At 44.0% G+C, this 24,105-nt stretch overlaps 1 protein-coding gene across 1 annotated transcript in view; it reads left to right on the forward strand.

The window, feature by feature from the left end:
• The first annotated feature begins 452 nt into the window (after positions 1 to 452).
• The window catches only part of bcr (BCR activator of RhoGEF and GTPase), a 34,234-nt gene continuing 10,581 nt past the window's right edge, over positions 453 to 24,105 (forward strand). Inside the window, exons 1-8 of the mRNA XM_089020450.1 lie at positions 453 to 2,604; positions 13,983 to 14,167; positions 16,882 to 16,986; positions 18,250 to 18,435; positions 20,993 to 21,100; positions 21,218 to 21,278; positions 21,387 to 21,439; positions 22,096 to 22,236. Coding sequence (XP_088876576.1) covers positions 1,101 to 2,604; positions 13,983 to 14,167; positions 16,882 to 16,986; positions 18,250 to 18,435; positions 20,993 to 21,100; positions 21,218 to 21,278; positions 21,387 to 21,439; positions 22,096 to 22,236 — 2,343 coding nt within the window. The 5' untranslated portion in view covers positions 453 to 1,100. The remainder of the gene's footprint in view (positions 2,605 to 13,982; positions 14,168 to 16,881; positions 16,987 to 18,249; positions 18,436 to 20,992; positions 21,101 to 21,217; positions 21,279 to 21,386; positions 21,440 to 22,095; positions 22,237 to 24,105) is intronic.

Here is a 24,105-nt window from a genome sequence, read left to right on the forward strand (position 1 = left end):
GTGGATCACCCAAACTAAACATCGGAAAACACACCAAGGCTAAACACACCAAGGCTAAAGGCTTGTCCCTAATTGTTATACGTATTTGCAGCGCTTTAATAAGCATTAAATGATGTCATCGGTTTCGAATGGCCTCAAAGGACATGATCACAATGGACCTGCACTTCACCCTTTCATCCACTGGGTGGCAGTGTTGAATCAAACACGCTAAGCGAAGAAAAGCTTTGAAATGCTTGTGAAGAAAAAAACGCCGAGGCTCTTTCATCATGAAACGAGCCAGTATATAAACTATAAAAAAATCGTAATATTAGTAAAGAACAGTGACAAACAGTGAAAATAACATCAATGTAAATATAATTCATTTTTAAAAATACTCGAAGGGGCGTGGAAATGTAATTGGTGTACTGTTTCTTTAAGCAGCCGGATGGTTGTCTTTTTGGCCACGCCTCCCATTTCTCACAGTGTTTGTTCTCCCGTGTGAGATGCGAAGCCGCACGGCCGCACAGCCGCTGCATTACGAGCAGTTTGTCGGAAAACCCCGGATTAAAATGCAACATTAGCACACACAAACCGGGTAGGAAAGATGAAACGACGACCCGAACGCGTGGCACCAACCGGACCGCTGCCGCGGTTCGATTGTGCGATTTCTTTCGCGCCGTCCTTGTGATTCTTTTCTCCGTCCGATCTGCCGGCACAAAGGCTCAGCGGCACCCGAGATTGAAGCCTAATGGTCGGCCAGGAGTGAGCGGACCCGTCGGCGCTACCAATCCCGGAGCTCGTGACACACACCGCCGGCAAACCAAGAGACGGGTTATTTCTTTCTGGATTCTTTTCGAACTGACATCGGATATGAATATGTTTTTAGGAAATTGTTATTTAAAGAGACATCATGCCGGAATAACCCACGATGTCTCCTTCTGGTCCTCCTCGTGAGCAGCCGTCGTGTCGTCCAACGATGGATTTGTTGCCTCCGAAAAGTCTCCTTAATTTGTGTTGCTAAGCAGGTCGTCAAAAGGCCTGTTGAAAAGACGATTTAACTGCAGGTGAGCGGTCGCGAAGAAAGATCGCGTGCCCTTGGTCTTGGTCCAATAACCCCCAAAATGGTCGAACCGGTGGGCTTCATCGAGGCCTGGAAGGCTCAATTCCCCGAATCGGAGCCCCCCAAGATGGAGCTGAGGTCCGTGGGAGGTATCGAACACGAGCTGGAGAGATGCAAAGCGTCCATCAGGAGACTGGAACAGGAAGTGAACAAAGAACGCTTCCGCATGATCTACCTGCAGACCCTCCTGGCCAAGGAGAGGAAAAGCTACGACAAGCAACGTTGGGGTTTTCGCAAAACGCCTCTCAACGAGGGGGTGGACCCCGCCGCCTCTCGGGGGGCCGAGTCTCAACAGCCGCACGTGCAGGAGACGGGCGGAGTGGGTTACGGCGCCACCCCGATCGTGGACCGAGGTCGCTACCGGCCTCACGGAGACGCCGCGGGACCATCCAAAGCTCGCCCGCCGCCGGCGAGGAAGTCGGCGTCCCACGGGGACGGGCCGGAGTCGGCCTCGGAGGCCCCCTCTTGCGACGATCTGGACGGCCTTTCGCCTTCCAAGCAGAGAGGAGGAGGGACGTCGGCGTCGCCCCGGCGGCCGGCGCTTCCGCCCCCGGACAAGGACGAAGACAAAGTGGGGATGGGGCTCGGAGTGGCCGCCCTCAGGTCCAACTTTGAGAGGGTCAAGCGGACCAATTCTCACTTGGTGGGCGATAAAGGTCAAGAGAAGCAGCAGCAGCCGCCGCCGCCGCCGCCTTTCTACACCAACGTGGAGTTCCACCACGACAGGGGGTCGGTCCGAGTCAACGACCGCGAAGTCTCGGACAAGATGGTCGCCCTGGGCAACCAGGCCGTGCAGATGGAGCGCAAGAGATCCTTGCACTCGCTGCCCGGCAACCTAGCGACCGTGGCCGGCGACCTCCGCGCCAGGCCGGTTTACCGAGGTCGCTCCACCGAAAGCACGTGCGGCTACGACGCCGAGTACGAAGACGGCGAACCCAATGCCAGGCATCAACGGGCCAACGGTGGCAAAGCGCCGCCTCCGCCGTGGCAACCTTCCGACTTCCAGGCGTACTCCAGCGTTTACGTGGGCGGCGTGATGATGGGCGAAGGCGGCGGTCAAAGCAGAGAGCGCGCCGCCGCCGGCGACGACCACCTCCTGACGTGGCCTCGCCGCTCGTACTCCCCGGGGAGCTTCGAAGACATCGGCGGAGGCGGCGGCTACACGCCCGACTGCAGCTCCAACGAGAACCTGACGTCCAGCGAGGACGACTTCTCCTCGGGTCAGTCCGGCCACGTCTCGCCCAGCCCCGCCGCGGCTTTTCGCCGTCCCTTCCGGGAAAAGAGCCGCTCGCCCTCGCAAAACTCCCAGAATTCCCAGCACTCGTTCGACAGCGGCAGCCCGCCCACGCCGCAGTCGCAGAAGCGCCACCATCGGCAGCAGGGCGGCCACGCCGTCATGTCGGAGGCCACCATCGTCAGCGTTCGCAAAACCGGTCAAATCTGGCCTCCCGCCGTCCATCACGGGAGAGCGGCGCACGATAACGCTTTCCATGGAGACCATCTGGGTAAGTGGCAAACCTCGCTTTACCAACGTTACATTACATTGAAGAACATTTAACTTGGCATACAAACTATTTTTCGGGATACGCGCGGAGTTTAAAAACGCCAGCGTAGCTACCATGTAAGAAGTGAAAATATTGTCTGCCATTAAAGCGGGCCGTGGCGCAAAAAACGTTGGCGTCCAGAAGGCTCGAATTGGTACGGAAGGACTTGTTGAATCGATTGCAAACATTTATGCTTTCCTCTTCACAACTATTTGATGAGTAACAAGAAAGCATCTTCTCCCAATCTGCACTCTCTGAAGCCATTGTTTTTGATTCTGGAGCGAGGCAGTTTGTGAAGGAGTATCCTGACGTGACGTCACGAACAAGGGGGCGGGACCTTCGGAAACTGAAACTTTCTGAAGTATTTTTGGGAGACTTGAAGTCCTTTTTCTTGGTGTTTTGCATTTGACTAAAAATATCAGCCTGCATGTTTGGGCTGTTTTAGATGCGATAAAACATTTTTCGGATGTCAGTTAGGAAACCAAAAAAAATGGTGTCGGTTGTCCTTTAAGCGGGATAATCGAGATTAGCGAAATCCCACGCCGCTTTTCACCCACGAGCGTCGGAAAGCGATGGCCGGGGCCCAAAATGGCCATCGTTTTGACAGTGAAGGTGATGCTCATCAATGTTGCATCATTTCTGGCGCTGATGTTGCATCGTGGGAAGCCAAACGGGACACTTTGGAGTGCGGCAAGGCACAGTTTTAGTCTCTCGCTTGGCTGGTCAAGAAAAGCCCACGGGGGGAAGATCTCGCTGGTTACGTAACATCTTATACACGCGAGCGCGTTGCTGTGTGTGTGAGAGGAGTCGTAGTTTGTAGTGAGACTGCAGAATAAAGTAGCCGAGCTGTTAAAGTTGAAAAACAACAACATTATCTGGCTAATGAGCAAAGTGGCTGCCTATTGGCAGCCGACTCTTCCTTTGGCAAATGCGCTCGCTGGAGGAGAGTTGGACGGAAAGAGAGTTTGAAAACAACACTGTTAGACAAAATAACATAAAATGGAAGCCGATTTGTTCCGAGCTGGGCACAGACTTTAATTCCTTTAGCGCGTCGTCACTCTGGAGAGTCATTTTGCTTGACGATGATACATTTCATTTTTGAAGTATGCCTTTCCCAATCTGAACTCTCTGATTCTGGAGCAAGGCAGTTTGTGAAGGAGTATCCTGGCGTGACGTCACGAACAAGTGGGCGGGACTTTCTGAATCTGCCCAATTGCGAGCTCATTTTGAAGACGTTTTGGGACACTTTTACGTCATTTTTCTTGGTGTTTTGCATGTGACTCAAAATATCAGCCTGCGTGTTTTGGCTATTTTAGATGCTATCAAACGTTTTTCTGATGTCACTTAGTAAACAAAAAACAAATGTTGTCGGTTGTCCTTGACCAGGTGCTTCATGTTGCAATTGTTTTAGTTGTCTGCTCTGTTTTCGACACCCTCTAATTTGCTTTTATGGTCACATTCTGCATTGTTTATTGTGGGATTCAACGCTTCCAGCCAAGTGTCCACATGGTGTCCACATGGTGTCCACATGGCTAAAACAGTCTCATTTTACGTCCCCCCCCTACCCCCACTTCTCCTTGACTATCTATTCTTGACCAACTTGCATCATTTTGTTTCCTATTCTCCTCCTCTTGTCCTGCCATGTCTTTTATGTGTCGTTGTGGCTCAATTGGCCCACTTTATCAGACTATAAATGGCAGCCTTTGCTCCAGGCTCATTTGCGTTGGATGGGACACGGAAACGTTTGTTTTGTTTTTTTTTTTTTCTTTCTGCGAGGTACAGTGAGAGCGTGTCAAATCAGCCAAGGTGTTTCAGGACGGCCCATAAACAAAGAAGCCTAGCGGGGGGCCGAGGGGGGGGGGCGCTTGGAGATATGAAATTCAAGACTTGAAGACCTTTCTCTGCTATTGATTATTGATGCCGTGCCACTCGGAAATGCCTTTTGTGACATTGGGTGTCAAATTCTAAACACTCCTGGGTCAAACCCATGTGAGAACCATAGTGCCCCCCCCACACACACCCAAAAAAAAAAAAATCACACAATTATGTTAGAAAGTAAGTGAGACGGTGAGTTATTTGATTTTCAGGGCAAAAAATTACATTAAATAAAAAAAGAAAAACTAATATGATGTGTTTGCAGAAATGTGCACATCCTTAAAACTGTTATGGCCATGTTCATAATAATAATGATGATAATAATAATAATAATAATAAATCTTAAACAGTAGTACAGGAGTACAGGGTAAAGATTAAATAGTAAATAAACAATAAATAATACAGGAACCTATCATAGCAGAGTCTGGCACCACCACGTCTGGACAGTAGGGATATATATATATATATATATAGGGCCAAAACTACCAGCAAATTTTAGTTTGCTGACGAAGCCTCTTGGATAAGAAGCGAAACGTCCGACACCTTGAAAGAAGTACAGATGACGGCTGAAGAAACCTTTTCATCGATGGACCACTCCTGTACCACTGAGAGCTTACACACGCCTAAATATGGTAGCGTGTATTTAAAAGAAGTAATACTGTACCTCACAGTGACTTCAAGAATTAATTTGAGCTAATTGTTTCCACGCATGCCCTCGCCGCGAAAGCACGGTGGGAGTGGTATATGGGTCATACCACCTCCTTTGACATGGCATTGTGCGGGTTGTCAGGGGCGACGGGGGCTAGGGGGGGTGCCCTGATATCTCTGCAAGTACGTCTGCTTATTGTCACGGACAAGCTAAGACTATTTTACTCATTATTTGTCTGCCTTGCCATGTGGCATTTTCATGTTTGCGCGCTAACGGCTTAGCACGCGCGTCTTATTGTTCCTAGCTTAAGTATCCTACCTTTTAATTTTATCGAATACTTCTCTTCCGATGGCTATTTTGGCTAACGTTTGGTTCATCGCGTGGCTATAGGGATCACGGCATTGTGACTCCGTCCACTGGTGGCAGCGTTTCCACCAGAAGCTACCCCACCCCCACCTGCTCGACCTCCCCTCGTGGTTTTATACACGCGCACATGCGCAGCCTTTCTCAGTTTCTTTGTGTGAATGTGTTCAAGACGCCCGACGGCCTTTTCTTCACTGTGTGTGCACTCCAATAATAAGCTATTTTTTTCGCAGTTGTACAATTATAATGATGTTCATCCTGGAAGCCGTCCGCTAGCTAGCACACAGTAGATGCTACAAAATGGATCGTAGCATTTGTGAGCTAAGCTTCAGTTGCCTTCGACACACGTTTATTGTGCCTCGTTGTTTGGACGCTTGACCGTGCTCAGTCAGCCTGCCAAGCCGGAAGTATTTGCTAAATTATCACTCTCACTTGGAAACAGAAAAAACATATATGCTAACGCCTCCTCCGTTTGCCCTCAGGCAAGCACATTTGACAGTCAACTAGCAAGTAGCTAAGTACTTAACGCGGCTGGATGCTCTTTTGTATATTCGAACGGCATCCGCGGGCTAGCATCACGATAGAAGCGTTACCTGCCGGTGGTGTCAGGTTACATAAGCATGCTCGTGTTACCGCTAGCGCTTAGCGAAAACAAAGCGGAGAAAGAGGAATGGACGCAGTTGAGCTTCAGCGGGAGGTTGATGCGTGGCAGAAGACGGTAGACGTTGAGTGAAAAAGATCACAGGACAACAACAAAAAAACAAACAAATAGATCCAACTTTGGTTTGTTTGTCGATTTTCAAGGTGGATGGACCAAATAGAGGTGAAGATCATTGACCTTCACTTGAGGATCACATTGTTTTTGTCCCTCATTGTCCCCCGTGTGTGTCCGTGAAGGCTTTTAGTTCCCTAATGGCACCAATCGAGTGTGCGTTGCAGGTAATGCGATGCTAGGTGGGCGCTTCAAACCGGCAGACAAGTCTGTCTGCCTTTCTGGCATGGTACCCAATTGAAAAATACTCTTCTTGTTGGCTGTGGTAACCCCCGGCAACAGTTCCCCGGGAGACGAGCTTTGGCAAATCCCGTTGAGCAAAATTCCTAATTCGTGTCCCTGAAACGGCGCTTGTGGCACTTTACAGCCCTTGAGCCGCAATGATGCGGCGCCTTGTCTTTGACCCTCCGTTCAATAGATGGACGGCCTTTGTGCGTTGCCTCCGCCTGTTTGGCTGCGATAAGTGTCCCACCGCGAGACTTCACGTCTCTTTGACAAGGACGGAAGTTGATTCCGTGCCAGTCGGGTGCCGCACGGTTTGATTTAAAACGGGATTTACTCCACGGGGAGATGTTTAGACAAGGCATCGGGACACCTATGCTAAGACTAAAAGGACAACCCGCACCATTTTTTTGTTGGCTACCTGACATCAGAAAAACGTTTTATAGCACCTACGATACCCAAAACACGCAGGCTGACATTTTTAGTCAAATGAAAAACACCAATAAAAATGACTGAAAGTGTGCTAAAACTGCAACAAAATTGAGCTGCGAATTGGACATTTTCAGAAGGTCCGACACCTTGAAAGAAGGACAGATGACGGCTGAAGAAACCTTTTCATCGATATCAGTACTCAAATACGAAACTTTGAGCGTTCACTGAAACATTTCAACCGACACTGTGTCGACGCGGCAAAATGGAGGCTTGGGTCCACCCCTCCACAATAAAGGAAGAAAGTGAGTCACTCCCGGGAAACTTTTCAAAGTACAGCCTGTTACTTGTGTTTGCTTCGAGTGGGTGAAGTCAAGCCCCTTTTCCCGCATCCACCCCCCACCCACCCACTTTCTCTCTCAGCGTGATCAAAGAGAAAGTAAATGTGGAAACGTGCAATTAGCGTCTCGGTCTGATCCCTCCATTCTATTTTTCCCCGACACGTTTAAAACCCACACGAGTTTGAGGATGTTTTGCGTGCACAAAGCCGCTGCGATTCCAGCGCCATGTTTCAATCTTGCTAAATGAATGAGGCCGCACGCTAACCCTAACCCGCGGCATCGCAACCCGGCGCCACGGTGCTCATGATACATTAAAGAGGGAGGCCCTCAAAATTGATCACGGCTACGGTCTCATTGCAGAGCCGATCAAGTCGAATAAAGTGCGAGAGAAGAGAAAAGCATGTCGACGCAATCAGAAACGCGGACTTGGTAGACCCATAAAGGAAATAAAAGATAAAGAAGCTAACGTAATCCCAGGAGGAAAATTGCATAGAAATAAATTCAGTATTACTTCAACTTTCAAAATGTATTGTTTTTGTAAGAAATGTATCCACTTGAGAATTTTGTAAGTCAAGACGCGTTTTCCATGTAAATGCTTTAATCCGTTCCGAGTCCCCCCAAAATGCAGTCACAAATACTTTCTAAAGACTAAAAATACATTGAAATATGTAACAAATACATGCTACATTACATTATTACACAATACACCAGAGTGGTTCATAATATAAAAAACAAAGAATAGAATAAAGAATAAGCATGTTTTTTTTAACATTGTTACAGAAATTTCCAGCAATGATTGGTAAGGTCGGGGTTACCAAACTTTTTCGACAGAAGCTTTACATCTCAGCGTCTGAAAAATAAAGTAGTTACAATGCCGACCTTAGTGAAGACCTGACGCTAGCTTTGCCGCTAGAAATTGTGGACTAATGAGAGCGCTCCATCGTTGAGAGGCTAATTTCGTCTGGGTTATTATTAATCAGAGTGTCATGCAGCACTTTCAACATGCTCATCATAATGCTCCAGGCTTCTGAGCGACTAATGAGTCTTTTTCGTTTGGGCGCAAGTGGCTGACATTGAAGATACAGAAGACGTTTCCGGAATCAAAGGTTTTGTCTGGCAGTGTTTGTGTCTGAGATGAAGGAATTGAATTCCATTAAGGAACATTTGAATCACGCCAAGCTGATTTTTCGTCTCTAATAGCCTACCTGCTCATTTTTTTACGCTATACGTTAACCTTTGTCTATTCCCTTAAAGGAGAACCAACGCTTCCGGACAAGTTGTGTCCATAATTTGTAAAATCACTTCAAATGACTTCTATTGAGCGTATTTTACAAATAGTCCACCGCATAGAGCGAGATTTTACCTTTTAAGACTCGTGATGAATATTCAGGAAGTCTTGTTTTCTAATTGATGACAATTCCTGACGTCACGTCACAGTAGGTATCGTCACTACCTATCAGCCCATTTCCAACGGAGCTTGGGCGCCATCTTCTGCATTTTCTCGGTGCTACATTGCTGTCATTGAAAGCTCGAGTTGATATGGGGGGACTCCTTTAATCGATTGCAAACATGGATGCTTTCTTCTTCAGAACTATAGTAAAGTCTGGTTATATTGATATCTGTTATATCGATAGTACTGCTTATTACGATACTATTTCTATGAACGCAAGGAGAAAATTTACATGCCGCAGGATCGGATATATCGATAGTCCGGTTATATCGATATTTTTGCCGACTCCCGAGAATATCGATATAACAAGACTTTACTGTATTTGAATCATATTTGTAACTGGATGAGTAACAAGAAAGCATCTTCTCCCAATCTGAAGCCATTGTTTTGATTCTTGAGCAAGGCAAGACGTCCTGGCGTGACGTCACGAACAAGGGGGCGGGACCTTCTGAAAATGGCCATTTCCGGTTTCATTTTGAAGTTGTTTTTTGGACACTTTAAGTCATTTTTCTTGGTGTTTTTCATTTGCCGAAAAAATATCAGCCTGCGTGTTTTGGCTATTTTAGATGCTACGAAACGTTTTTCTGATGTCAGTTAGGAAACCAAAAAAAATGGTGTCGGTTGTCCTTTAAGTTCAGGTATTTACTTTCCGCAGTCCCGAATGAGAAACAAAAACTACATTTAGCAAATGAGCAGCTATCAAGTGCCTGCGCACACAGAGGGGGTTGCGCCAGAATCACTGCTCACGAGTTCATTTTATATCTTGACGGGTATCACCCCCCCCCCCCCAACCCACACTCTGTCTTCGACTCTGCTTTCATCGCCACAGCTTTCTACTTTATTACCAACCCCCACTGCTAGGTGCTAAATCGTCTTTAAATTAGATACTCAAGGCGATAAAAGGAACCGCCTGTCACTGCTCTCTCACGCGAGGTACCCGCACTGTACGTGAACCCGATTTTAGTCGGTAAATTGCAGGATCTGACAGTAAAAAAAAAAATTGAATGCATCTTTAGTTGTTGACCTCTAAAATCCGGGCCTCATCTGTTTAATAAGATTAACAGATCTGACACCCTGGACTTGTATCAGCTTTCCAGGGAGGAGGAAAATCGCCTCTTAATTATTCTTAGCGGGTATTGTTGGACTCTTGTGTCAAAGTCAAGGCTTGGGGGCCAAATCTGGCTCGCCATATCATTTTATTCGGCCCGCGAAATCAAATCAAACTTTGAAGCGAGCTAAAGTTTGAACCGAAATGTCAAATTGTCTTATGTAAACCACAATAATTGTCTTATTGTTGACCCGTAACAACAATGTGGCCCGCGGCCCAATTTATTATTATTTTTTTTTTAGATCTTAGATTATCCTGGACTGAATCAACAGTGCTTTTGTTACATTTGGAGACCCCTAACTAACAAAATCTTTTTTCCTGACACAAAGCTTGAATGGAAGAATTCCAAAATGCTCCGTTGTTGTGTACTTTTGTGTCGGACTGATTGAGCAATGCCACATTCTGATGGCGCGACGCCATTGTATGTATCACTTATGACTGGCTAGATGGGCGACAATTGCGAGATTATACCGTGACAGTCTGATCTGAACTGTTGCACTCTGAAAATGTTGCTGGTTGGATGCATTCATGTGAGGAATGGCGCTACATTAGCGGTGTTAGGATGACTGGTTTCCACCCAGAGTCCAATAAAAGTGACGGTGCCGTGAACAGATTTATGGCAGCCATGTTGAATGCCTAAGGGCAAAATGGGGGTGTTGGCGGGACACCCTTGGGAATCTCAAAGACCCCCACCGTCTCCCCAGCTTCATTTTCTCCATTTTCTCTTTGTTAATAATCATTTCCTCGCTGATGAGACTTGAGAATTAGCAACGCCTTGCGCCGTCTTCCTTCTGCCATCTTTGTGTTGACTTCCACCTCCGCGTTTTGTTGCCCCCGCCTCCCTCCAGGCGACACTTGTCTTCTTTGTGCGAAGGTCGCAGCTCTCTCCAGCTCAGTTGAACTCAGACAAGCCTTTTAAGTGATGCTTATCTCATTTATCGCTTTACGCTAATGCACTTGTGTGAGTATCCACGCAGCCGTTATGGCCCCCAGCCAAGTAGGACAGATTGCCGTGGAAGCCAAGTTCAAAGAAAAAAAGAAACAAGGAAGGTGATCTTTCTTAAGATGTATATTAATGACTGTGAATTAAACATGTTGGCATAATATGAACAATCGTAGCTAGCTAGCGGCTACAGCTGCTAAATTGGCAGCTAGCAGTGGCTATGATGCAAATTATGAGCAGAGATTCCTTGTCATTTAAGAAAATGCAAAAATAAATCAGCAGAATTTGGTTTTCCTAGGATGAAACGTTATTTTATTTCTTGGCTAAGGTGAATCTGAGGCAACCGCAGCAATGATGCAAGGCATCGTATGACAGGAACCATCGGCTTGTGGATTGTTTTTGGAAGAAAGAAAAATATTGCCATGACAGTCATACTCCACCTATTCCCACTGTGGTTGTTTTTTTTCCACCTGCAGCAAGTAGTGGGAAAAAAGGCCCGTTTGCCCTCCCCAGTGCTTGTTCCCGTGCAAACATTGAACACGGAATGTGGGGCGTGTACACGGGTACGTACACCCTTTTCATTTTTGCGCTGAATTTGGCTTCTACGAAGCAATCGATGCCTCGGCGGCCTTTCGTGCCATCTCTGTTGGGAACCTTTGTGTGTTTTTCTTGCTCTCGAGGCTTTTCTGATACATTTGTGGAAGGGGACGGAGGGACGGAGGATGGGTGGTTTCAGCAGACGTGGGAGGAGGGGAATGCAAGGAAGATCATGTGCTGCAATATCAGAGGATACGCATTCTCTTTCTTTTTGGCATGTACATTTGCTCTTTTTTCCCCCTGAATTTACCCCACGAGCGGCAAATACGAGTTGTTTTTTTATTGGAAATCGAGGAAAAAAACATGTTCTTTCATGGTGCTTGCGAGGGCATGCAGTGTCATCCTTGTCTTTGAAAAGCATTCATTGACTTTTTTTATCCTAAAAGTACATAATTCAAATTTTCTGTGTTTTACTTAAAAAAACAGCTTATTTATCTATCTCTTTACCAATCTGGCTATCTAGCTAGCTATCTTGCTCCATATCTTTCTAGTTAGCTAGCTAGCAACTTACATATCTCTATCTAGCTAGTGAGCCAGCTACACATCTATCTAAGCTAGCTACATATCTTTCTAGCTAGCTAGCTAGCTAGCTAATTACATATCTATCTGTCTATCAGTTAATCGGTTTATTTGTTTTTTTTAACGCATTTCTTTCTTTCTGGAAACCCTTTTTTACTTGTAGATGAAACTGTTTATATTAATAATTGTCGGGGGCAGGGTTTGATTTACCTGCTCTTCTTTGGACAACGTCATTAACGGATATACATCAACACAGAAGCAAATTAAGTGATTCCACTTCATTGTTAATTTGTTTAAAAAAATGGTGGCATTGTATCACGAAAGACAAAAAGTCCAAAGCGGTTGAGCTTTTTGCTGTTTCCCTGTGAAGCGCGTAAATATCCCTCTGACGCACAACACTGGCGTGATTCATATGTCACTCTTTCTGTCCATATTTAATCGTCACTTGAACAATATTATTCATGATGTGCTTTAAGCTCCGAGTCTGCGCTGCTTTCAAAACCAAGAGGTGGTCACTACTGGTTTAAACAAACAAACCAAAAAAATGTTGTTTGGATCCTCTGTTTTGGCCCTGCGGGCACTGAAAGGCATTCCACACACACACACACACACACACACACACACACACGCACACGCACACGCACGCGCGCACACACACACACACACACACACACACAACCTCAGTGTATCCCATGACTCCATTTTTCCAAAGCGAGGTGGATGGAATATGAGGTTGTACAGCTATTTTGGAGAAGCAGCAATGGATCTGATATTTCCAGGCTAACGCTAACGTTTTCTATATGCTAAAAAAAAGATTAAGAAAATAATACAACTCATGTCATGAGAAGTCAAAGTCACAGCTGCCCTCATTTCAGGTTTATATAACTCCATATCATCTAGGAATTAACTGATGAAAGAACAGAGTCAAAGGTTTCTAACGCTGCATTGAATGTTGATGTCGTCCTAAAACGAAATTTTCTGTGGGTCCTGGAATTGGAGTGACAATGACAAAAACCCTGGCACTGGAGTGGACACATTTTTTTGCACATTGTCTGGCAGTGAATGAGTTAATCACAGGTCGCTAGCACAACAAGGTCAACAAGGAATAAACAAGAAGTGCCATGAGTCAGTTTGATTTTGCAAACACGCACACACTCACACATAAACACATTCACAAAGCCTCCATGTTGGTCCTGCATGGACGACCTTGTGGGCAGTCGCCGGGATCTGGCCCAAACGGTGGGTGGGCTGAAGGTCACATGGCCTGTGGACACACACACACACACACACACACACACACACACACACACACACACACACACACACACACACACACACACACACACACACAGAAACATTCTAATTTTGTGTCTCTTTTGGGTACCCAGCAATGAGGAGGTGGAGTTTATTTAATTTGGGCTGTCATTCTATATGTTACTCGGTGGTGTATTTATTTATTTAAATGAATAAATAAACACAAATATTTTTATTTATTTAAATAAATAAATAAATACATGGAAGGATACATATTTATGTATGTATTTGTGTATTTAAATACAGTAAAGTCTCGTTATATCGATATCGGATATATCGATAGTCCCGGTTATATCGATACTTTTTCGGACTCCCTTGAATATCGATATAACGAGACTTTACTGTACATACATACATAAATTGATATTTATTTATTTATTTATTGTATTTACTTTCGATGCTGTTTGTGACGCAACATAGACCTGGTTGGCTATCTTTGGGCGTCATATGGGGGTTTAAGACAATCTTATTAGGGGGTCTTTGCAAAACAAATGCCTGGAAAGATGTGATCAACAAATAACATCCATTTTTACATTGACTGAAATGTTGTTTCTTGAACATAAAGACAGATAACGTATCAACAACTAAAAACAAAATATTTTAGCAATTTAGTATAAAGATTGAAAGGAAGAGTAAATACACAAAAAGGGATATTTAGGCTGAGTGTTATCTGACAATGTGGCCTCAATTTGACACTATAATAATAATTTCCAGTTATTTATTTATTTTTTGTTTGTTTGTTTGTTTCCATTGTCAGACGGCCATTACACCGGGATGCCCCCATCGTACGGCTACGACGCCGACCGCGCCGAGGAGCAGCGTCGGCATCACGACATCCTGCCGTACATCGACGACTCGCCTTCTTCTTCGCCTCACTTGAGCTCCAAGAGCCGAAGCAGTCGGGACACCCTCTCGTCGGGATCGCTGGAGTCTGCAAAGTCGGTCAGTGGCTCATTTCTCTCTTTTTTTTGTTTATTGCCCTCTGTCTTTTCCATCCAACGGTGAAAATCATCCACGACATGGAAATGAAAAAGCTTGGGAAGGAAATAATAATAATAATTCATTTTAGGCACCTTTCAAAGCTTTCAAGCACACTTTACAGTCACAGACAAGCATCTGTACTATCGGAAATAAAATACAATCACAAATAGAATACAATAAATAAAATACGATTCTAAATAGAAACAAGAGAAAGAGCTACACAGAAAATGCCCTTTTAAATAGGTGGCTTTCGAGATGGGACTTGAAGGTGGGAAGAGAATCCATGTTACCAATGTTGGGTAACTGAACAGAGCAGCTGAAAGCTCTGTCCCCCATCGAAATGCACATTGAGGCCGATTTCAGCGTCGTTTCGATTCACGTGCGATCGTGTAATGACGCAACGCTTCTAAAAAAAAAAGGGTGGGGGGTTTCGCCTACACCACGGGTTGGGAACCTTTTGGACTAAGAGAGCCGTAAAAGTCAAATATTTAGACATGTTTTACACGCACACAGACACACACACACACGCACACACACACACACACACACGCATGCACGCACGGCCACTTTTCAACAAAATGTCAGAGTATATTATTTCAACTAACATTGTGATCGTACTCACCGTTAACATGAATGGTTTTCCGTTCTTCATGATTGGTAAAAATCCATCCAAACGATGGGAATGAAAGTCAACTTGCCAGGTCCATCCGCAAAGTTACGGTTAGCTAGCCTGCACACGGCTCAATAACTTCCACACTTGCTTTCTGGTGCCTCTCGCAGAAGTATATTGATGCTAACGTTAGCATGAGGCTTTCATCGATGTGATTGTTGCATTACGCTAGTCATCTTTTTCCACTCGTCGGGCTTATTTAAAACGGGAGTTTACATGTTTTAACATGAACGGTCTATATCATCCAATCAAAATGGCGCTTTTCCGCCAACTGCAGTCCAAACAGGAAATGAAGAGCAAAAAAAGCCAGAATATGTATTAGGTTTTATTAGCGAGCCAGATGCAATCATCAAAAGAGGTTCCTGACCCGTGACCTACACCAACGATTGTCCGTCGGATGAAGATTCCCCATAGGAGCCCGACGGGAATATGATGAGAGCGCAGTGAGCACGACCTTGGTTTGCCCTTGTACAGACACCCCCCCGCCCACCTCTCCCAACAGTCTGCTTTTCCAACTGAGTCAGAAGCCACGCAGGCTACGATCGGCTAATGATCGAGTTGAGGCTTCATGACGTCGCCGCCATGACTCATCACCGTCTGAAACTAAAGTTTTTTTAAACCGTGACCTCCGCACCACTCACCATAATCTGGCCAAGGTCACATGATCTATGGATGCTGTGTGGTCTCTTTACAGAGTTTCAATATAAAATGGCCATCTTTTATTTTTGGCCTCATGAACTTTGATTGTTATTAAATCCTCGGCGCCGTAGTGGCTCACGTAGCTGTGTTTGTTTTCTATGTTTTTGTGTTGATTGGGAAAACGGACATTTTTGGCTTGTTTTTGTGTTTCTGCAGCGACTGTAGAGCTCGTTTTAAATATCAGGTATAAGGAACGCAGGCTTCAGAATGTGTCATCATGTCAGCTTTTTTTCGGCTTCTGTGAGGTTAAAATGGCTTTGAAGTCGAATGTATGTATGCGTTTTCGTGTTGAAAAATGTTTTTTTTTTTTTCAGGGGGGGAGTGACTAAGAGCCAGTTGTTTCTGTCTGCCTTTTGTTGTGAACAACCCTTGGTTAGGAAAATACCATTCCAAGAAATCGCTTTGTGTGTGGCCTGCTGGGATAGACTCCGTTCTCTACATGACCTTGAGCAGGATAATGGAGGGGGCGTGTGTGTGTGTGTCTGTGTGTGTTTGTGTGTGTGTGTGGATGGGGGGTATTATTTAAGTCTCAATTGGTCCGTCATAACTATACCATTTTGTTGGAGAATTGTTCTAAATATGGAATTTGAGGCTTATGTGGACATGCTCGATTTTTATTTTTATTTTTTTATTTTATATATATATATTTTATTTTGTTATTATATTGTATTATTTTATTGTATTTTGTGTTTTATTTCATAGTTTTTTTATTATTGTATTATTTTATTATTGTATAATTGTATTATTGTTTTAGCATATTTATTGTTTTATTTCATAATTTATATTTGTCTTACTATTTTATTGTTTTATTTGTTTTATTATTGTATTGTATTATTTTATTATTGTGTTATTGTATTTTATTATTTTATTATTGTATTTTATTGTTTTATAATTTTTATTTGTCTTATTATTTTATTGTTTTATTTGTTGTATTCTTGTATTGTGTTTTATTGTTTTATTATTTTTTATTTGTTTTGTTTTTATTTATTTTTATTGTTTTCTTATTTTATGATGTTATTATTGTATTATTTAGATGACAGGAGGGAAGTAATTCTCCACGTTGAGGAAAATATGAGCATTTTCTTTGCCCCCGAACGCTTAATAAAGTGCATTCTGGGGCTCGGATTGCGATCTGAGTGTTTATCGGGAACGGGCGTTCTGCTGCACTCTGTGGCAAACGGAGGCCGAGGTCGCGAATCGTGTTTTTACAACCGGCGCTGGTCAGCTGCCAAGTGCGCTTCCTGAGCTGTCGCCGCCGAATCGGGATTCATAAATGAGTCATTCGCATGTGCTTTGTTTGTTGCAGGCGGAATGTGACCTGGAGAAAGGTTTGGAAATGAGGAAATGGGTCCTGTCTGGGATTTTGGCCAGTGAAGAAACATACCTCAGCCACCTGGAGGCGCTGCTACTGGTGAGTGTGCGCCGAAACACGCCTGACTCCTTTTTGCTATTTAGCAATCTGCTAGCTCAATGACTCATCTCGTCTGTCGGCTTATTGGATTCTTTTTTTTCATGCCGAGTTCATCAAACTGGTGTTTGAAAACCTATTGTCCAAAACAAACTGAATAGAAACCAGTTTTGACGGAAACCAGCCATGGCTAGCTAGCATACCTTATCGTGCTAGCTAGAAAATGGGCGGCATTTCCCACAATGTAACGCGAGTTTCCCCAACGGTCAAACCATCATGAACTGGATTCCTTTAAAGGACAACCAACACCATTTTTTTTGTTTCCTAACGGACATCAGAAAAACGTGTTATAGCATCTACGATACCCAAAACACGCAGGGCGATATTTTTAGTCAAATGAAAAACACCAATAAAAATGACTTAAAAGTGTTCCAAAACGACTTCAAAATGACCTCGGAAATGGCGAGTTTGAGAAGGTCCCGCCCTCTTGTTTGTGACGTCACGCCAGGACGTCTTGCCTTGCTGGAGAATCAAAACAATGGCTTCAGATTGGGAGAAGATGCTTTCTTGTTACTCATCCAGTTATTGGATTGGATTGGATTGGATATGCCTTTATTAGTCTCACAGTGGAGAAATTTACATTATTATTATTATTATGAATATGATTCAAATAGTTCTGAAGAGGAAAGCATCAATGTTTGACATCGATTAAAGAAGTCCTTCCGTATCAATTCCAGCCGTCTGGACTCCGATGTTGCGTCCCAGAAAATGCACAAGATGGTGCCAAAGCTCCGTTTGAAATGGGCTGATTTGTCTGCTGGGTATTTGTGTCAACTAGTATCAAATAGTAGTCTTGGTGCAACACACAATGATTCACCATGGCGTTATTTATGGGTTTTCCTTGTAATTTCGCCATCAACACGAAGTTTTCAGACCAAACAAAGTACCCAAAATGCATTGTGGGTCGCTTTCCCGGTCAGGGGCGTTCCAGACGTGACGTCACGTCAGGAATCATCACCAATTCGGAAACAAGACTTCCTGAATATTCAGCGCGAGTCTTAAAACGTAAAATGTAGCTACGTGCGGTGGAATCTTTGTAAAATACACTCAGTTGAAGTGATTTGAAGTGTTTTGACAAATTGTGGACACAACTTGTCCGGAGGCGTCGCTTGTCCTTTAAGTGACACATTCCAAATTTTGTTCCGATTTGCTTTGCAAACAGACATGGTTGATCTTCTCACCGTTCTTGGCTTCCCTCCATTTCAGCCCATGAAGCCTTTGAAAGCGGCGGCCACAACGTCGCAGCCCGTGCTCTCCGTGTCCCAGATCGAAACCATTTTCTTCAAAGTGCCTGAGCTCTACGAGATCCACAAGGACTTCTACGATGGACTCCTACCTCGCGTCCAGCAATGGGGTCACCACCAGAGAGTCGGGGATCTTTTCCAAAAACTGGTCAGTCTAAACCTTCTGAAAGACTCGATGAAAAGGTTTCTTCAGCCGTCACCAGGACTTCTTTCAAGGTGTCGGACGTTTCGCTTCTTATCCAAGAAGCTTCGTCAGCAGACTAAAGTCTTACTGGTAGTTTCGGCCCTATATATATATCCCGACTGTCCAGACGAGGCGGTGCCGGACTCTGCAATGATTGGTCCCTGCTCTCAGGTTGGGGGGAGCAGAGGACTAATCCCTGCGGCGCCACTAATTACTTCTATTGTCCTGACTGATGACCGGCCTGATTGCCCAATTTGCCCTGGTATCACCTCATCAGCATAACTAAGTCTATGTTGCCTAAGCAATCTATTGTACGAACGATCCAAATTGAACCTCACCCCACCATGGCTATTTAGTGAAGCATTTTGCTGTTTTATGAAAATAGCTTCATTTACTCCCCTTTCAACCGAAACTACCAGTAAGACTTTAGTTTGCTGACGAAGCTCCTTGAAAAGGAAGCGAAACGTCCGTCACCTTCAAATTTGTACAGATGACGGCTGAAGAAACCTTTTCATCGATGGACCACTCCTGTACCACTGAGAGCTTCCACAGACCTTCTGAAAGTCTCAAAATAAAAACATCCTTAAAACTGAAAACAGCACATCGCAGACACTTTTCCACGCTTCAAAATCATTTCTGTGAGTGATCCTGACTGGTGTAACCAGGTCGGAGTCTGTCTTAGGCCCCTCCCTGTCTGCCCTCTCGCCAGTGACGTCATCGCCACATTGACGCTGGTCTTCTTAATCACTTGCCCCGCGGCGCAATTAACCCACAATGAATTGCTTGTTAATTCCCCCCGAAATGCTTGTTGGCCTCATTCACCCCCACCCCCCAACAGTTGTATGCCTTTGTGTCTCAAAACAGCCCCGCCGCCCCTCCCTCTCACTTGTAGACTATTGGTTTTCTGCCATCAAGTAGTCCCCCTCACCTTCCTTCTTAATGAGATAGCCTTTCCCGCAGTCGAGAAAACTACATGAGGGCATTGTTGCCGAATGACGACTCAGCAGTAACGTAATGGATGAATGACCTCTCCCATCTCCAGTTGTCGACTCTGCAAAAAAATAAATCAAGGTATAAAGAAACTGGACCATGTTCAATGGCCTTGACCACTACCGAGCAGACATTGTGAAATATTCTTGGGTCATTGGAAATGTTCGGCCAAACCGGCGATTGCAGCGTGAATCTAGGACTACATTTCCCATGATGCCTAGCCAAAAACAGGACGGACATCTCCAAAACACGCCACATTGCGACATCCGTCCATACGGTTTATATTTGAGAAAGTTGCACGACTTGACGTGCTCATTATGGGTTTGAAAAAACACCGTTATTGCCTTTTACCTTGGCGTTAGGCTTAGCATTTTTACCACTTTACGCCCCCAATGTGAAATGGGATACGTTTTTTCTGTGCGTGAGCAGCGGCAGCTACACGCGCCAGCGTTCACACAACCCGGAATAACTCAAATTGATAGAAAGCTAACTAGCTAGCTAATAGCTAGCCAATAGATAGCTAGCTAGATAGCTAGCTAGATAGCCAGCGAGCCAGACAGATAGCTAATAGACAGCAAGTAGATAGCTAACAAGGTAGCTATTCCAGTACCTTTGGCCTCAATATAAAGTTAAAAAAAGACATTTTAGGACCTAGTTCAGGTTCGTGCCGGAGCCACAAAGCCAAAACCAATTGCAACATTTCTGAAAAAAAGGGAGCGGAATGATGAGTGAGTGAGTCTTTAATGAAGGTGCACTTCCTGCAGATTATTTTGGCTAAACCGTCGTCGCTTTCACATCCTGCCGTTTTTCCCACATTGCTTCTGTTTTATGCACAGTCGGGTTTTTCATCGCAGCGATCCGCTAACGGAAATAAATGAGAGAAATCTCCGCTCATTTCCAGTCCGCAATTAGTTCAACCGTGCCGGTTGAAGCACCCGTCCGTGTAGGTTTCTGGACAAAAGCTGCTCTGCGCTTTTGTACTAAGTAATGTCTCACTTTGCCTTTTGTTCCGCACAATTAATTGTTCTTTTGTTGGCTTTGCTGATGAATTTCTGCTCCCCAAATATGCTTTTATTACTTTGGTCACACACTTTTGTGGGGTTGCCGCGGTTACATACTGTTCTTGCGTCATCGTCATCAACATGCGTCCGTAAAACAACATTCGTCAGCAAAGCATGACTGTCAGTAAGCAAAGTAAAAGATTTTGTTTGATTTATTTTTGTATTTTCAATTGGGAATGGACATTAGTACAAAAGTCATTTGATTTGAGAACCACAAATTACCCCCCCCCCCACCCCCACCTCATCCCCCGGAAGAAGAACAAGTTCATATTGTTGAGTGTAATTTTTGTATGATCAGACAAAAAAAAACCCTAAATGCAGATAAACGCTCATTTTTTGGGTGGCGGTTGTAACGGATTAATAGCATTCTAATGCATTTCAATGGGGAGAGACGATTTGAGATGAATTGCTCGTATCACTTCAGCCGCGGTCTCACTTTGCTATGCTAAAAATGCTCTTCTGTGTTTCAGGCCAGCCAGTTAGGAGTTTACAGGGCGTTTGTGGACAACTACGAGTTGGCGGTGGAGACAGCCGAGAAGTGCTGCCAAGCTAACACGCAGTTTTCCGAAATCTCCGAGGTAATCAAATGAAAACGGCGCCATTGTTCATGTGCGAGTGGCTGAAGTCGGAGGTTCTTTGAGCAATCCGTGCCTTCATCTCACCTCACTGTGCTTCTCTTCTTCATCTGCAAATAGAATTTAAAGGTGAGAAGCCCCAAAGACTGCAAAGAGCCGACAGCCAAGAACTCCCTCGAGGGTCAGTCATGCTCATTTGTTGTGTTTGTTGTGCTTATTTCATTGAACTAAACGTGGATTCAAATGGTTCAAAGTCTGCCTTTTTTTGTCTTCTGCATTTTCTTCACAGCTTTGCTTTACAAACCGGTGGACAGGGTGACACGTAGCACGCTGGTGCTTCATGTAAGCAAAACCGCATCCGCCCGCACGGATCATGGAACCTTACGTCTTGCAAAATCAATGCAGTTAACATTTATTTATTTACTTATTTACATATTTATATTTATATTTTTTTATTTTATGTTATACTCATATTTTTTTATTTTATGTTATATTGATATTTATTTTTGTTGTTAATTTGGATTGGATTGGATTGGATTTGCCTTTATTAGTCTCGCGGTGGAGAAATTTACAGTTCATTTTATTGTTATTATTTGAATTTGTATTTTTAATATTAATTTTAATTTCAATTCTATTTATATTTGTATATTTTTTATTGTTATTTTTCTAGTTATTGATGTTATTTTCATTTTTTATGTTAATTTTAATTTATTTATGTATATATAGTTTTTGTTTGTCTTTTAGTTTTTCTTGTTGTTTTTCTTTTATTTTTATAGTTATTGCAATTTTAATTTTACATTTCAAATTTTAATTTAAAAAAAAAAATATATATATATATATATATATATATATATATATATATATATATATATATATATATATATATATATATATATATATATTTTTTTTTTGAGGAACACCACACAATCAATCCATGTTAGGGGCAGTCTTTAATTCTCTTTGAAATGTTGAACGTTTGAAACTTTTCTGCATTGAAGGATTTGCTGAAGCACACTCCCATAAGCCACCCGGACCAGCCGCTTCTTCAGGACGCTTTGCGCATTTCCCAGAATTTCCTATCGAGCATCAATGAGGAGTCCACGCCCCGCCGCCAGCTGATGACCGTCAAGAAGGGCGAGGTGAAATGATTTCAATCTATTGCAGCTTTAAAATAAGTTGGGATCGGATACGAATAGTTTTCTTAACTTTTTGATCTTACAAACTGTGGCTTGGTCTGTTTCTTCCTTTCTGTTGATAGCCAACATTTGAGTCCCCGAGCTTCACGTAGGTCAAGTGTAAACACCCAAAACAACAAAATATCCCTCCTATGAATAGTACGTACCCCCAAAATCAGTTTTAAAGAGGTTTTTTTTCTCCTTCTGTCACCATTAAAATGAGATTAGCTTCCAGTTTGTCACCAATCTGCAGCCTCACGCTGAGCTTATGCCCATATATGGTCACGTTGCGCTTGTATGCTTGATCATCCTTCACTTGCCCATTGTGGTTATCCAAGCGCTTATACACACACACGCACACACACACACACACACACACACGGATCCACACCGCCCCCAACCTGTCTGTCATCCCATGACTTGATGCGCATGATTGGAGGCCTCTTGATTGAAAGCTTTCATGACACGGCAGCACATGATGTTATTAATGAGCCGCTTGGACGGACCGATCCCAATTTAATTTTTCATAAATGGAGTGTGTGCCACTGGGTGAAAGAAAAAAAGCAAAAAAACTCTGAGCTGACGCATTAGATTCACATACATACACTTTTACGAGCTACCCCGCCCCCTTTATGAATTCCTATTGGACTGACTTCCATCCCAGTCAAGCCACAGCAGGCATCAAATATTTAGGATAGATCCATGAAAGAAGCACACGGAAATCAATGACGCTCATTATATTGCTACTCGCTCCTTCTTGAGTCCAGTCTTTGCCACCATTGAATATTTTGGGGCTAATAAGGAGGACGACTGACCATGAGTCAAGCATAATACTTGAGGGCACACAACAATGGCTGATGGATTCATGTCATCAGTATGTCATCGTTTTAAACCAATTGGCTTTCCATGAGTGTTGTCTTGCGTACGCAAGGCCCAAATGATCCGCAAAGGTGGTTGTATTATGTCACGGACACATGCGCGCATCCTCACTCGCATTCCGGCTTGAATCAAACAAACACACACCAAGAGATGTCCCTTGTAAGCGCGCATTGGCTTCTAAAAATACATGTTTGTAAATTCATGCGATGACTTGCTCTCAGCGAGGCCGCTTCGGGAGACGTCAATATTTCATCTCTGCGCTCTGTGCAGCCACGTTTTTCACATTGGCTTTATGTTTGTTGTTGTGGTTGTTGTTTATTTGTTTATTTGTCATAGTCATCAAATCGAGAGTCATGGTGGGCGACAGCGGATGGCAACTGTATCCGACCGACCGTGAGGATGCTCATTTTCTTTGTCTAAGCCGCTCCCTCCTATTAGCCCACATCTCGTCAGGCGCTAACATTGCGGTGGAAGCACATCTTTGCTTTCATCAGCAACAAAAACGAACAGAAATGGACAAGCCGAATGATTCTTAGTATGTTCTGGCATTGACAGTATGCGTTCTTGAAGAACCGGGTGAGGAGTAGCATCTAGCATCGTGGGTGGGCGACGAGGGGGGGGTTGAAGAGTGGCTTGTGGGAGGACGCTAAGATGAAGATGATGATGTAACCACTCCTGAAAATGTCTGATGTCATCCTTTGAGACAGGCAGGAAACAAACAAAGAAAGGAATGTCATTGGTTAGCGGCTGGATTTTAAAATCGCAGACAAAAATACCATTTGGATTGAGAATCAGTTGAATGAAAAAAACAAACACTGTAATTAAAATGTAAAAAAAATAAATAAACACGTCCCCTTTATTCTCGATTTATCTTTTCATACTTATCCTCTTGCTAGCATTGTGAAAGCATTCTTCTTTTCCTTTCGGCTTTTTCCCTTCAAGGGGTCGCCACAA

Source organism: Hippocampus bargibanti, linkage group LG18 (assembly GCF_051943395.1).
Source record: "Hippocampus bargibanti isolate YZ-2025 linkage group LG18, ASM5194339v1, whole genome shotgun sequence".
In the NCBI taxonomy this organism is placed as follows: Eukaryota; Metazoa; Chordata; class Actinopteri; order Syngnathiformes; family Syngnathidae; genus Hippocampus; species Hippocampus bargibanti.